The 15168-nt window shown below is 45.8% G+C and overlaps 1 protein-coding gene across 2 annotated transcripts in view; it reads right to left on the bottom strand.

Annotated features, from left to right (window-relative positions):
- The window catches only part of Masp1 (mannan binding lectin serine peptidase 1), a 65562-nt gene that overhangs the window by 30547 nt on the left and 19847 nt on the right, over nt 1-15168 (bottom strand). For both annotated transcript variants that reach the window (XM_028875193.2, XM_028875195.2), the window contains exons 3-6: nt 10849-11026; nt 9276-9407; nt 6664-6860; nt 985-1132 (exon numbers count right to left, since the gene is read on the bottom strand). In XM_028875193.2, coding sequence (XP_028731026.1) covers nt 985-1132; nt 6664-6860; nt 9276-9407; nt 10849-11026 — 655 coding nt within the window. The remainder of the gene's footprint in view (nt 1-984; nt 1133-6663; nt 6861-9275; nt 9408-10848; nt 11027-15168) is intronic.

The raw sequence follows: 15168 nt of genomic DNA, 5'->3' as shown, positions 1-15168 counted from the left end.
TGAAACCAGGAGTGAGTCATTTTCTAACGTGGCCTTCCATTTCTTCGTTGGTAAAGCGAAAGAGCCAGCCAAATGATTTCATTTACACCCAGAGATTGGAGGGACACTCAGGGCCACTGTCCCACAGCCACAGGCGCTCAGCCCCTGAGGCCTGAACTCCGTGGATACCTCGGGTTAAATAAACAAGGTCTTCCTATTCATTTGGAATTTGTGCCCTGGCATTTTTCACTCACTGGCTCCTCAGGATGACCACAGTCACCCTTTCTTGCTAGGACACTAAGGGACTGTGGTCAGATGCCTCTGCTTCTCCTCAAGGGCCTGAGTCTGACCAGAAAACCTCAGTGGGTCTAGCCCTGACACCTTCCCAGGGACAGACCCTCTTTTGTTAAATTTCTGTCGCTCCTCTCCCTGTGTGGCCTTGCAGGCAGAGCCAGGCCTCCTGGTTCTATGAAGAAGACTCCTCATTGGGGTCTACCCTCTTTCCCCTTGAGTTATTACCGACTTATTGAGTCATATAACTCCCTCTGGGCTTGTGTCAGGACTAGCTGCCTTGGGCCACTAGGGATTGGGGTTGCAGGCTGGGCCAGGCCAGGGACCTGTACAGAGACCCATCTCCACAGAGCTCTGGGTCCACATGCTCCAGCACCAGACTTGGAGGCGGCCTGGGTTGGGAGGTCTTCTCAGCTTAATGAATCTCCATGTGAGGAGAAGAGAGAAACAATGTGTTTTCAGTCTCTCTACGCGTTGCTGAAGTGTAGGTAGTCTTGAGTATAAGCCCATTCTCCCTGGAACCCATCCCCCATTTGTAGGTGGGAAACTCAGCCAGGAGGTAGCATGTCCCTTGTTCCTAAGTTCTCAGAGTCCCACTAGGTCCTCAGAGGAGTGGGCTTCTAGCTTGGACAACATCCCTCCTCCCTCAACAACCCACTGTGTGAGCAGGGAGCACAGTGGCTCAGGGTGACCTGGGAAGGGGGAAAAGGTTACCTGCTGCCCTGTAGGAAAGCCTCCAGCCTCGGTTCTCTCCCGAGTTGTCGCTGCGGAAGAGGATCTGGACAATGTGACTCTCGGTACTGATTGGCTCTGGGGATGTCTCTCCACAGAAGGGCCCCCAGACTCTTGAACCAGCTTTAATCTAAGAGAGGCAATAAATAGATATAGAAAAAAAGTCAGATCTGAGTGTTGCAGGGCCCTGATTCAGGTAGACAAGTGCTGGAATTTTCTGGACGTCCTAATGCAAATCCATATACACTCTCGTTTTTGTAGACTGACCAGTCACCACATGGCTTTATGCCCATCTTTGTCGTAATTTCAGTGGCCTGCAGAGTTAACCAAAGCAAGTTAATAATGCTGGAATTAATGATGAATTAATTGTGGGCAGTCTTGTACAGTACACAAAATATTCAAGGGTCCCACTCTCAAAGACTCTGTCATTTACTGCAGTGACTAACAATAAGTAAGCAAGATAATTATAAGCATATAAATATATATGCACATATGTGTAATAGGAACATGTGTCATATTTTCTAATTCCAGTATTAGAGCATATATAATCTATAGAAGTCACCATTTGAGTAATAGAAACATAGTAACTAACAATTTTTGGTGCTAAGGAGAGCCCTATGATGACATGACATTAGATCTAACATATAGGACGAGTGGAAGAAAACAGAAGAACAGCATATTTTTCTGGCCACTTTCCAGGCAGAAAAAAGGATAGCATATGTAAAAAAAGCAAGGCTGAAGGTGGGAGAGATCTTGGCAGGTGTGAAGAGCAGGAGAAGCCACTGTGGCTGGAACAGAGGGAGTGGTATGGGACGAGGTTGGACAGACTGGCGAGGGTCTTATTTTATTGAGGAGCTTAGCTTAATTCCATGGACAGTGCTGGTCTGATCTTGATGTAACCCTCTATGCTGTGGGAGGAGAGATGCCGCAGGAGCAAGAATGGAGTGAGGGTACCAGTTGGGGAAGTCGCAGATGAGCAGGGCAGAGGCGATGGAGTTTGGACTATAGTGGAGCAGAACGGGAGAGATGGACTTAAATGCCAACGGCTGATTCAGATCCCCCAACTCCCAGTCCAGTGAACTTGACCCCTTTCTTCTGTCACTGAGAACCACAACTCCATTTTTAGCTTTTGGCAATGTCTATAATCCTGGGTGACATCATCATTTTGCGGAGGACAGAGGAAGTGATGCTTCAAGACATTCAGTATCTGGATATGGATATCATGCTGAGCTCCTGGAACACAATGGTTAGTCATCCAAGACAGTCTGCATGTTCTTCTCCCTCTTTGTTACTTTGTGGTTAGAGGGACTTCAAAAAATATTGTTTTTTAACTCTTTGAAAACTTCATATATATATATGTATATATATAATATATATATATTGATTATATTTGCCCCTCACTTCTCTACCAACTCTACCCAGGACCCACCACCATATCTCCTCTCCAACATGACAAATGTCCCCCTCCCATAATCACTGAGTCTAATCAGTGTTGGTCATATACGCACATGGGCGTGGGGCCGACCACTGGAACACAGACAACCTACCAGGGGGCACTTCCCTAAAGAAAATGCATTTTATCTTAGTAGCCTTCAATGGCCAAAGCTCTTCAGCTAGGTGCGGGGCTTTGCAAGCCCCTCCCCCACCTGTGCTGAGCTTTTGACTGGCTTGATCTTGTATAGGTCTCATTGGAGCAACGACAGCTGCCATGAGTTCATGGGTGAAACAGTCCTGTCATGTCCAGAAGACACTGTATCGCAGCTGACTTCAGTGATGACCTGGGTTCTCACAATCCTTCCGCCTCCTTTTCTACAATATTCCTTGAACTATATGAGGGAGTGGTGTGATATAGGTGACTCTTTAGGGCTGAGTCTTTACTTATTTTCTGCACTCTGACCAGATGTGTGTGTCTGTATTTAATCACAGCTCTCGGATGCAGATTGAGAGTTTCACTAGTCTATGGGCACAGAGAGGAATATTTAGAAGGCAGTTTGACGCTATGTCTGTGTAACAAAATGATAATAGTGGGTTCTTTCCTGAGCTCTATGACTTTTCCAGGCATAGGTTCTTTCCCAAATTTACAGGGCCAGGCATGAATATTGTTTTGTGGTGTGGGCCTTAAATTCAACCATAAAGCAGTTGGTCACCCCATTAACATTTATACCACTGTTGCCTTCAAGGGCATATCTTGCCAGGCTACTTTTGTAGCTCACAAGGCTCATACCTGGTATGACTGTTGGTAACTGTTTTCTCTCAGCTGCCTCTGTGGCACCACAAACACCATGAAAGCTGGCTAGTAAGGAAGAAACTTCTAGGTCAGGACCAGCTTGACTTTTCCATGCCTTATGACTCAAGTGAATGGTGTCTTTAGCAATAGGGTCTTACCGTTCACTTCTGATGGGTAGCAAAGAGCAAATGAAAAGAGCCTGTTTTGTTTATTAGGGTTCTATGGGATCTCTCTGACCAACAACTTGAAGGGTAGTACCCTGCACCTGCCACTGGGCTTTTTGTTTAATAACTATGGCTTCTGGGAGAAGCGTTATTCTCCTATATTAGGTAATTCCATTTGAACTCTTGTGTATATAACAGATAGATAGATAGATAGATAGATAGATAGATAGATAGTAGATAGATAGTAGTAGATAGATAATATGAAGCTTCTAAATTAGTATATTTCCATATGGCTCTTTCAAACATCTTTAGTATTAGTTTCTCCTCCTGTGTTAGTTAGGGTTATTACTGCTGTGATGAAACACCATGACCAAAAGCAAACTGGGGAGGAAAAGATTTATTTGGCTTCCACATCCACATCACTGTTCATCTTTAGAGGAAATCAGGACAGGAACCTGAGGCAGGAGCTGATGCAGAGGCCATGGAAGGGCTTGCTCCCAGGGCTTGCTCAGCTTGCTTTTTTATAGACCCCAGGACCACCAGCCCCGGAATGGCACCACAAACCATGAGCTGGGCCTTCCCTCATCAATCACTAATTGAGAAAATGCTCTACAGGCTTGCCTACTGTTGGTGGAGGGCTTCTCTCCAGGTTCCCCAAGCCCCGCAGTCCCACAATCCACTTATAAAATAATCACTCAGATGCTTATATCACTTATAAACTGTATGGCCGTGGCAGGCTTCTTGCTAACTGCTCTTTTATCTTAAATTAACCCATTTCTATAAATCTATACCTTGCCACGTGGCTGGTGGCTTACCAGAGTCTCTACATGCTGCTTGTCCTGGCGGTGGCTGCAGTCTCTCTCCTCCTTCTTCCTGTTTCCCCAATTCTCCTCTCTCTTTGTCCCGCCTATACTTCCTGCCTGGTCACTGGCCATCAGTGTTTTATTTACATAGAGTGATATCCACAGCAGCCTACAGCCAGTCTTAGTGGAAGCAACCCTCCTCTGCCTTACCCTACTAACCCACTTAAACCTTTCTCCCCAGTGTCTCCTTCCATCTGTATACCACCCACCCTCTGCTATCTGCCCTCCCTTAAAATCTTATTTTTCACCCTGGCATAGCCTCTTTCTAGTTTCCTGGCTTCTATAGTTACTCCAAATTAATCATGCATATCTAAAGTTTCTATGCTAACATCCACATAGGAGAGAGACCATGCAATGCTTATCTTTCTAGGACTGGGTTACTTCACTCAATGATTTTTCCCAGTTCCATCCATTACCATTTAATAATTTCATCTTTCTTTATAGTTGAATAGAATTCTACTGTACACATGTACCACATTTTCATTATCCATTCATCAGGTGATGGCCATCTAGGCTTTTTCCATGTCCTAGCTATTGTGAAGAGAGCAGCAATGAAGATGAACGATCAATTATCTCTTGCAGTAGCATCTCTATTAGTATCTTTTGAACAGATACCAATGAGTGATATAACTGGTTCATACAGTAATTGGGTTTCTAGCTTTTGAGGAGCCTCTACATTGATTTCCATGGTGACTGCATCCATTTACATCCCCACCCACAGCGAATATGAGTCCTCTTTCATCACAGCCTCACAGCCTTTGTTGTCATTTGGTTTCTGGATCTTTGCCATTCTGACTGTGGTAAGATAAAACCTCAAAGTAATTTTAATTTGCATTTCTCCAATGGCTAAGGATGTTGAACACTTAAAAATTTTCTTTTAGTTATTTGTATTTCTCTCTTCAAGAGCTCTCTACATAGGTCCATTTTTTTTAAAAGTGGGGTTGTTGCTTTTCTTTGTGTTTAGATTTCTTAGTTCTTTGTATACTCCAGACATTAATCCTTTGTCCGACATACAGTGAGCATTTGTTTGCATACTGACGCTGCCTCTTGACTGGGTCTGTGGTTTCCCTTACTGTACAGAAGCCTTTGGGTTTCGTGAGGCTGACAGGAAGGACTCCTCAGGGACCAGTACAGAGGAAAGTGAGAACAGCTCTTTCACCAGTATGGAACTCGAGTCTTGCAAAGTTAGGAATAAAATTCTGCCACAAGCTTGGATGATCTTGGAAGTGGTTTCTTCCCCAGATCCTGAAGGTAAGGGTCTCATCAAATTGACACCTTGGTTTCAATCCCTTGAGACTTCAAAGGGAAAGCCAATAGAGCCCATTGGGACTTCTGGTCTACCCAAGCATGTGGTAAGAGTTGTTGTAAGCTGTTGTTTTGGGAGCAACTTACTCCACAGCAACACAAACATGCCTTGTGCCCACCTGCAGCCAAGCTCCCTCTTAGCTTCTGACTCAGTAGAGGGCAAGACAGCTTTCAAGTTCTTGAGCTTTCTCACAGGGGTTCCTGGGCTTCTCTGTTTCTGCCACTGCTGACAGCTCCCTTTCAGACTTCTCTTTCTAACCTCACTGATGACCCTGCTCCCACTGCATAGCTCTCAGAACTCATGGGCTCCAGTTCCCATCGACTTTGTTTTCTTGAATTGCTCGCTATCCTCATGGCTTAGAATGACATCAGTTTATATACTTGGTGACACCTTTATTTGACAGGCTCAGCATCTTCCCTGAAATCAGAGCCCAATATTTGGCTTCACTCAGACACTTGACCGAGCACTGTAGGAACTTCTTATTTTACCCCCTACACATCTGAGAACTGTTTCTCCCACTATGCCAGCCAAAGCTCAAAATTAGATTACCTTGCATTTGACCTACAACATAAGAATAACCTCGAATGGAGTAGTTACTGGCCTTGGACCTTTTCTTCCCTCATTATTGCCTTTATAATGCTCTCTTCCCTCCAACAGAAGCACCTGAATAATGGGTGAGATCTACTGCAAACAAAAACTGCCAGCATCTTGTTCGGAATGCATTGAGAAGGCAGCAGGAGCACTAAACCAAGCATGAGTCCTTGCTGAGTGCAAAGTCCCACGCAACTGTCCAGCGGACACTCCATAATGTTGAATCCAGCTCACGGGACCTTCCTAAATTATAGGTTTGACTTTGTAGTTCTCTACCTCATATCACCCTGGTGACCAAGGTGTTGGTTTGGAATCAGAGGAGACCCCAACCTGCAGCGGATGAAGCCAAAATAGCATTTTAAACAATGGCATTCTGGGAGGCTGGTGGCTTAACTCTCTATCCTAAGAGAAGATGAAAAGCCAAAAGCCCAGAACATTGATTTTTTTTTTTCCTCCAATTGAGCCAAGACGCTTCAGCATCCTTGGGACAAGCAGCCATTGCAGGCTTACCTTAATGTAGTCATATGGACAGGGCACCTCAGGATGGTCCTCGACGTCAAAAATGTCCTCAAACTGCAGGCTGACCATGAAGCCATCCTCCAAGTCGATGGTATAGGAGCATTCGGAGCTCTTGGGGTAAGGGTTGGGGTAGTCGGGGCTCGTGATGGTGCCTGTCCTCTGGGTAAAGAGATTGCCACTGCATTCCACTGTGGAAAACATAACAGAGAAAATGGTACTCCATTGACACAGACACAGCCAACCCTTGATGGTCTGCCACTACGTAGTTTTTACAGGGTCCCCAGGAGGTAGGCAGAGAAGGAATCCCCATTTTACTGAGAAACTGAAACTCTGTGGAGGGTAATGGTCCATCCACTGTCACCTGTGGAAAAATTAGACTTTCTAAGTCTCTCTCGAGATGGGGTTTCCATGGATGATGACTCTTGCCATGGGATCCTCTGGCAAGGGCAGGCAGCCACTCTGAGAAAGAAAGGTTTTGAGATGAAGGGGTGGGTGCTGTGTCTGGACCTCTTTGGGTCTTGCTTCCTCCTTTGCCTGGACATTTTTTCTGGTCTCTGCTCAGTCATTCTCGGTCCTCTCTGCCCACCCCCTCACTGCCCAGCCCCTGCCTTTCTCTTGTCGGCTGCACATGTCCACCCTCTCTGACATGTCATACACTCGTTTGCTGATTCCTTGCCTCCCCCCGCCCCCCAACACACACACACACACACTAAACTGAGTTCTATGAACCGCAGATTACTGTGCTTTTTTTAATTTTTTATTTTTTTTTCTGCTATCCAACATCCAGCTCTCTAGGGAGCCTCACCCCATGACTTAGCCCATGATAGGCTGCTGAACGTTGGTCCCTTGGGCTGGCCCCTCCCAGGCCTGGCATGTCTGTGCTTTGTAAGCCTTTGTTCATTCTGCTCATTTTGCAAATGAGAAAACAGTAGCCCAGAGCGGCGAGCATGACTAATGTAAAGTTCCAACACGAACTACAGAAGGAGGCCTCGCGAATCCCCATCTGTTTTTACTTTCTACCTCCAGCATTCGCATGGGGAAGTCTCACCCCTAGGAGGACTAGCAATGGTCTGCGGGGAGGGAAATCTCTTCTTTTTCACAGTGCACAGGCAGAGATGTGGTTCATAAACAGATGTACAGCCCATCTGTAATATTTTTTTGTAAAGGTTCCTGGGGTCAGGGTGAAAAAAAGTGAGGAACCTTGACCCTAGGCTTTCATAATTCTCTTTGAGAAAATTGCTTTTAAAAGGTGCTCCTTTCTGTTGATGGGTTTATATGGGAGGCACACGGCTTTCTTCAGGAAGTTTGGAAGGAAGAAGTCAAGACTCTTGTCTCCAGTCTTGGCTTCCTTCCCTGAGCCCTCTCCAAGTGGGGTCACAAGCACGGACCCTACCCTGGGCCCTACTAACCCACGGGCAGTTCCCAGAATGTCCTGAGTTCTACCGCACTTCTGAATCATCTTAGGATTTGTCCTCCCCGTGTGGAATGAATGTCTCCATATCCTTTCACTCTGTCAAGGGGCACATTTGTCACTTCTCCGGGCCAGCTTGGGTCTGATCAGGTTGTGGCCAGGCTTTCTTTATGCAAGCACAGCAAGGGAAGCATTTCCTTTATCTGAACACGTGTGTGTGTGTGTGTGTGTGTGTGTGTGTGTGTGTGTGTGCGCGCTGCGCAGCTCTTGCTCAGCTAGCCTGGGGAATACTCCCGGATCACCATCTCTGACCCAACCGGAAATAGCAAAGCAGCAGCCACGATGGCAGAAGATGATACAGCAGTGGAGGAAGGAGCCACTTTCTTGCTATCTTTATCTGTTTCCCACCTCTGTCCTTTGGTCTGAGGTAAGCACTGTTAGAGAGGAACAGAGGGGCTACTGAAACAGAGAGAAAAAGGAAACTTTGGTTGAACGTATGGCTCATAGACAAAGGACGGGAGAAGCCAGGTTTCTCATAAGTCAGCCAGGTTGGTTACTTGCAAAAGGAGAGGAGACAAAATTCTTGGAACAGACTTTTGCCCAGGAAGGGCAGCCTGACTTCAGAGCTTCTTGGATGCTCCTCTGACAATGGACCTGGGACTCCTAGTGGTGTGAGCACCTTGGCATGTGTCCATGTGCTATGTGAGTATATCCCTGACTTCATTTATTTTAGTGCTCTCTGTCTGTCTGTCTGTCTGTCTGTCTTTGTATGTGTAAATGCAGGTGTGCATACCCGTGCCGATGGCACAGAGACCAGAATTCAATGTCAGTGATCTTCCTGGCACTCTCCATCTAAGTTTGAGAGCAGGTCTCTCGCTGAACCTGGAGCTCAGCGTTTCATTTCTGTTAGACTGGCTGGCAAGCTCTTCCGATCTACTTGTCAGCACTGGAATTACAAGCAGGCATCTCACCAAGGCCAGCTTTCTGCGCGAGTGCTGGGGTTCCGAACGTAAGTTTGCAGGCTTGTGCCCCAAGTTCTTTACCCACTGAACCGTCTCCCCGGCCCTGGCTTAGCTTTTACCTGGGCCCTGACTTAGTTTTTAATTATAGGTACCATGTATCCGTGTCTCTCCTGATCGCATTGGGACATGTGGCGCAGCGTGACAAAGCACAGCATCGTCCTTCGACCTACCTCGGCAGGTCCTGTTGTCCGTGTGGAGGATGTAGCCGAAGCGGCAGGAGCAGTAGAAGCCGCCGATATAGTTGTGGCAGTAGTGGTCACAGGAAAGCTCTTCGTCTTCCCTCTCCTTGCATTCATCCACATCTGCGGGGCGGGGCAGAGCCTTCATCAGTCACCGCGCATGTCATGATTAGGCCGCACTTACAAAACACTTAAGGTCGTCCATGGTTTGGGGGAGGGCCATGCTTTTCTTTCATTTAATCCTGTGTAAAGCCCAGAGGTGGCCATATCTCTATTTGTCAAATTCTGAGATGAGCAGAATCCAGAGAAGTGAGGCTACTTGCCCAAGATCGCAGAGAGCTGGGTCTGAACCTAGGCAGTCTGAGCTTTGGTAGAGGTGATCACCACGTCTTGGTTACAATAATCACCACACTGTGTGCCCCCCAGTCTTACCGCCCTCATCCCATGGATGGTGAAACAGACAGAAAACCCGGGCTTCTCCCAGAGTTTGGCTCACCACTGCATCCCCAACCCCTCTGCCCTGGGTATAGGTCAAGTCCTGTCCTAGATGTTAAACATCCATTTCTCCTGTAGAAGATTACAAATGGCGGGTAAGCATACACAAAGATGTCCACCATTATTAGCCATTAGGGGATACAGTCTAAGCCACACATATTCACCAGGGAAAATAAAAATAAGGAAAAAGAAAGACTGACAACATTTAATGTTGATGAGGACATGGAGCCATCAGAAATGTCATACACTGTTATACAAATTACATAATTGTTTGGAGAAAATCTGGCAATTTCTTGTAAGACTAAACACAGCTGTCCTCAAAACAGCAATTCTGTGTCTAGATATTCACCAATAAATAGGAAAACATATGTTCATAAAAAGGTTGAAAGAACCTTTATTAAGGACTGTAAAAAAAAAAAAGTGAAGCCCACGTATCTCTCAATGGGAAAAAGGACAAAAAACATTACAGTGTATTCACACAACGGAACGTAGCTCTGCCGGGGAGCTAAAACATAATAATTGAGTCTTAGAAACATTATACCAAGCAAAGGAACAATCATGTCCCCACTATATTTTCTGTGACATTTTGAAGGCCAAACTAATCTATAGAAGAAAGTCAGAACCGTTGGGTTCTGTGAGGGAATTGGGAGCAAAGAATTTAATTGGACAAGAACACAAGGAACTTTCTGGCAGATAGTGAAGTTCAAGGTGTATTGAGGGTTTTGGTCACACACAAATATATGTTTTTTTTCAAAATAGAATAAATGCATGCTTAAGATTTGTCCATTTCATTATATGTATAGTCTATAGCTAGACAAAAAGTTAGCAGGTGTTGAACTAGGAAGCAGTGTAGCGATGCCCACCACTACTCTAGACCGTCTCAAAAGTGGAAAATTGTTGGCTGAGTGGCGGCTCGCTAGATGGATGGGTCTGTGATCTATGGAACAAACGCAGCAAGCCTCTGCAAGCAGAATCCATGGGGCGGGGGCACAGGTGTCCGTCAAGGCGAGAGCATGAGGCAGTTTTCATCTCCAGAGATGAAGGGAGACCCGGTGATGAGGTGACTTACCTACAGCCATGTAGTGGGCATCAAAGCCCGTGAATCGTTCCTCATTGGAGAAATCTGACCGGAAAGTGACGGACATGAAGGAGCCAGGGGAAAGAACGACTTCCTGGCCCGGGGTCTGCTCCGTGTCCGTGGTCTCCCTTCCACAGAAGGTTGCCAGCACCTGATCTTCTGTTTCTACCTTTGGGGTCAGAGTGAAAAGGAACAAGATGAATCTTTCCCATGTCAGCCTCTCTCTGGATCTCCAAGAAGACAGAGGCAGATGAGGCAGCCTGGGAGACTCAAAGAGGGAACTAGGGACTCTGGATAGGAGGAAGACATGGGGCTTGTGTCAGTGAATGGGACCACCTGATCAGTTTCATTTGCTCCATTTAGTTCCCTCAGCAGGTGCTTGGCATCTGTCATTCTTATTGCCGGCCAGATGAGTTGTTCATTGGAAACAATTCAATGGAAAAAGTAAAAAAGAGCTAATCTAGATAACCTCCCAGACGGGTTCTCTACACAACAGGCACTTACCCACTCTTCCAGGGAAAAGAAACCACACACAATAAGTCATTCACAGAGCACCCAGGGTGTGCCTGCCACTGAACACAGCATGAGATGGGGTGATGAAAGACGAGCACGGCTCAGTGTTATTCATGGGACGGTGACGCTCAGATGAACAGGCACAAGCGGAGCTGTGACAGTGTGACAGGAGAATTCACAGAAGCAGGCAGGGGGTGAAGGGTCCCCCGGGGGAACATAAGCTACAGGAGATTAGGAGTGTTTGGTTGTTAGTAGCCACGTCCCTGGTACATGGAATAGAACCTGGCACATAGTTATTTATCCAGTAAATAACTTGCGAACAAGAGCTGAAACTTCCAGACACATTGTGAGGGCTATGAGGAGCCAGGGAGTCCGTGAAGACTGGAGGAGGAGGCTGTGCTTGAAAGGATATTGCAGCCTGTTGTGGTTGGTCTTTGATGACGTCAATGCTGCGAGTGGAAGACACTGAAAGTTTCTGAACAAGAAGTCATAACTATATTTAATAGGTAGTCCTGAAAAATTTAGAAACCGTCTTTTGGAGGCCTCCAGAAATTGCATACATGTACGTGTGTTGAGATCAGATGCAAAATTCCCCTGCTTGATAAAAGAATTCCTTACTTTGGAAGGTCCAGGGACCCTGTGCAAATCTGGAGACCAAAGCAGAGGTTATTGGTTGCTTAAAGCTGACTTTATGTGTCTTGTTAGGAAACAGCTGGTTGGTGTAGTTATGGTAACGTTTGACGATGCACACATATTTAACCTACTTCCTACTTGTGCTCTGTCGACTTAAAGTTCACTTGATTCCTCTAGTGAGGAATAAAAGCTTGTATTTCTGTTTGCGACATCTGCATTGGTGTTTTAACCAAGCAACAGGAGAAAATCATATGGAGAACGGTTTCTGCCACCAAAGGGATGCTCTCAAAGGCTGTCTGTCTCGAGTGGCTTTTAATAAGTCCATTGTTCTGTTCCTTAGCGTAGTATGGCAGAATATCTTGACATTTGACACTTCTGTTTTGAGACTAATGGTTTATTTATTTAAAATAAGAAGGAGAGCAATTTCCCCGGGGGAAACAAAACACAAGGACAATTAATCACTAATGTTGGAAACTGAAGTGTAAACAGGAGATGAGCTCATGGCTTTGCTATTTGTTCTTTCTGCAGAAAGTAGCAGCAATCTCCCACAGCCTCTGCCTGCAGAATGTGCCTTTCTTCGCACAGCTGAAACTCTGCTCCTCTGCCTCCCAGCTGCCCTGCTGTTGTGGTTAGTGCGCGTTTCCAGATAACTGAAACTTTTCTAACAGTAATCCTTAAAACCCTTTTCTATTGGGCAGAGTGCTTCCTTTCAAAGGAGTGTTTTCTGTGAATCACTATTTTCTGAAGTAAAACACGCTAAGCTTTCCTTGGTGAGCTCAAACATCACAAATGTCAAATGCCATGATACTGCACCAAAGGGGGCCCCTCGGGAATACTGAGCCAAGTACTGTTTGCCCGGCATGGAGCACTGCTCAGCTGTATGCCTTTGCAGTTTTTATGCCTTCATTATGAAGTGTTCTGTTTTGTATCTTTCAATTAGTGTAGTGGCTGTATTTTTCTGTCTGCCTGCTTTTAATGTGCTATAAATTAAATTAGAATCCACTTACACTGCTCTTATTGGAATTTAATAGAAAGGAGACTTAATGGATTTAGAAGAAGGACTAGGGAAGAGATTCTTCGACAGGTAACCACAAAACCCCAGTGCTTTAGCTTGGTGTCCGTGGTTTGGAGTACCGGAAGACGTGTAGATCACCCAGGCTTCCCATTCATGCTCAGGCTCCCCTCTCTCTGCCTCTCACTTCCTGACCTGCAAAGCAGGAGTTTTAACTTGCTGACCTGTAAGGACTGTTGTCCTAAAATGTCATCACTGCCATACACTAAAGAAATGCACTGGAAAGTGGTGAGCAGACATCTGGACACACAGATCTAGGCTGCGTGGTGAAGCTGAGCTTATTTATGAACCATATTGACATGCTCGAAAATTGATTATACCAACGAACAGTCAGGCCTTAAGCAACGAGAACCGGAGCACAGACACCTTCCTGGAGCCTGGCCACCCCAGCACCTCGTGGTTTTTACAGTGCGGGGATCACAGGCTTGTTCACACAGAATCAACTTTGGATCACTGGGAATAGAGATCTGCTGAGGGCCTTAAGGATCTCTTCGTGAGGACTAGACAGTCTTTACCCGTAGAGCCACACCAATCTAAAGAACAGGGATGGCCGCTCTAGCTGAGGGCCAAGAAAACTGAGTCATAGACTCTTTTAGAAACAGACAAGAGACAGTCTGAGGCCCTAAGAATTCAGCCTGTGGCCCGAAATGGAAGTTGAGCACACAGCTGCTGAGGGGGACCTACAAGAGATTTAGTCTCCCTTCTTCCAGAGGAAGCTGAGGCCCAGAGGGGAAGTGACTTCCAGAAGAACAGAGAGATAACGCAGACACTTCTGATATCAGTTTTGCTTTGAAACGGTTCTGTGACAAGCCAGTCAGTGAAACGCAGAGTGTGACAAAGGACAGACACTTGGCCAAACAATTTTCCTGGCTCAAGAGCCTCTTGAAATCTTATCTAGGGTTCATGGATTTTTTTCCCAGGGAGAAGGTGGCGCAGCGAAAGCTCCAGCCATAACCAAAATAGAAGGCTCAGTGACCCTGGTAAACATTGGTGTCCCACTGCTGGATTGCAAAGTACTGCAAAGACCATTCGCCTCTGAGTGTAGTAAGAAAGAGCTGAGCCTTCTGTTTTGACTGTCCTTTTATCTGGAGTTATCATATCAATGTGGTCAAGTGAAAACACGAAATTCATAACTAGAGTCCCATGTGACTGGAGGTCACAGACTCTGCCTTTACCATTTCTTATGGCGGAAACCATATTGATGTAAGTTATTGTTATTTAGGGCACCAGCATGTGGTGATATGAAGTCAGTTTGGTTTCTCTTAACTTCACTGAGGAGTACTTATGTACCGAGTTCAGTCTGGACTACAATATGAAGGATGCCCAAACTTATTCAGGGACATGAGCTAATAAGCATGCCCCCTGCCTCTGGGGAAGTGAAATTTAGGAGGGGAATAATCTAAATGCTCAAATGTGTGTGCTATAATAACTGCAATAAAAGACAGGCAGTCCCGGGCTTTACGGAAGGAAAACAAATCTATCCAGCTAAGAGGGTCCAGAAAATATTTGGGAGCTAAAGACATAGTTCAGTTGTAGAGTGCTTACACAACTTGTGAAAGGCCCCGAATTTGATACCTAGTACCACAAAAGAGAAAAAGGAAGAGAAAACACCCAAGAAGAGGGAAAATGTCCTTAGAACCAAAGAATGGCGGATGAGTAAGATTTAGGCAGTAGAGCGAGGGGATGGAAGGCAGAGGACGTACAGGCAGAAGGCAGAGTGAAGACGGTGTTTAGAGTCTCAGTCACGTGTACACCTCCATACCCCAGCCACCTACTGTACCAGAAGGGACTCTATTGTACAGGGGACTGGACAACACGTCTTGGGAGAGAAGCTAATTTTTATTTTCCATATTTTTTTTTCCAAACACAAACCTCCCAGACAAAGCTGAAATGCGTATCAGGAAGCTGAGCAAATCTCTGTGGAAAGACAGCTAGGGCTCAGATGTATGTAGATGTATCACACTAGTGTCGTTCAGAACACTTGGAGAAAACAGCCCGGGAGAGATGGTTCTCACTCTACAGATGAAGAAAGTGATGTCTAGACTAGTTTAATAAATTGAACAACGTGAGTAAGAACCAGTGAGTGATGCATG

This window comes from Peromyscus leucopus, chromosome 12, assembly GCF_004664715.2.
Source record: "Peromyscus leucopus breed LL Stock chromosome 12, UCI_PerLeu_2.1, whole genome shotgun sequence".
Classification (NCBI taxonomy): Eukaryota; Metazoa; Chordata; class Mammalia; order Rodentia; family Cricetidae; genus Peromyscus; species Peromyscus leucopus.
Note: the sequence above shows the minus strand (reverse complement) of the source record. Positions and strands in the feature narration are given on the sequence as shown.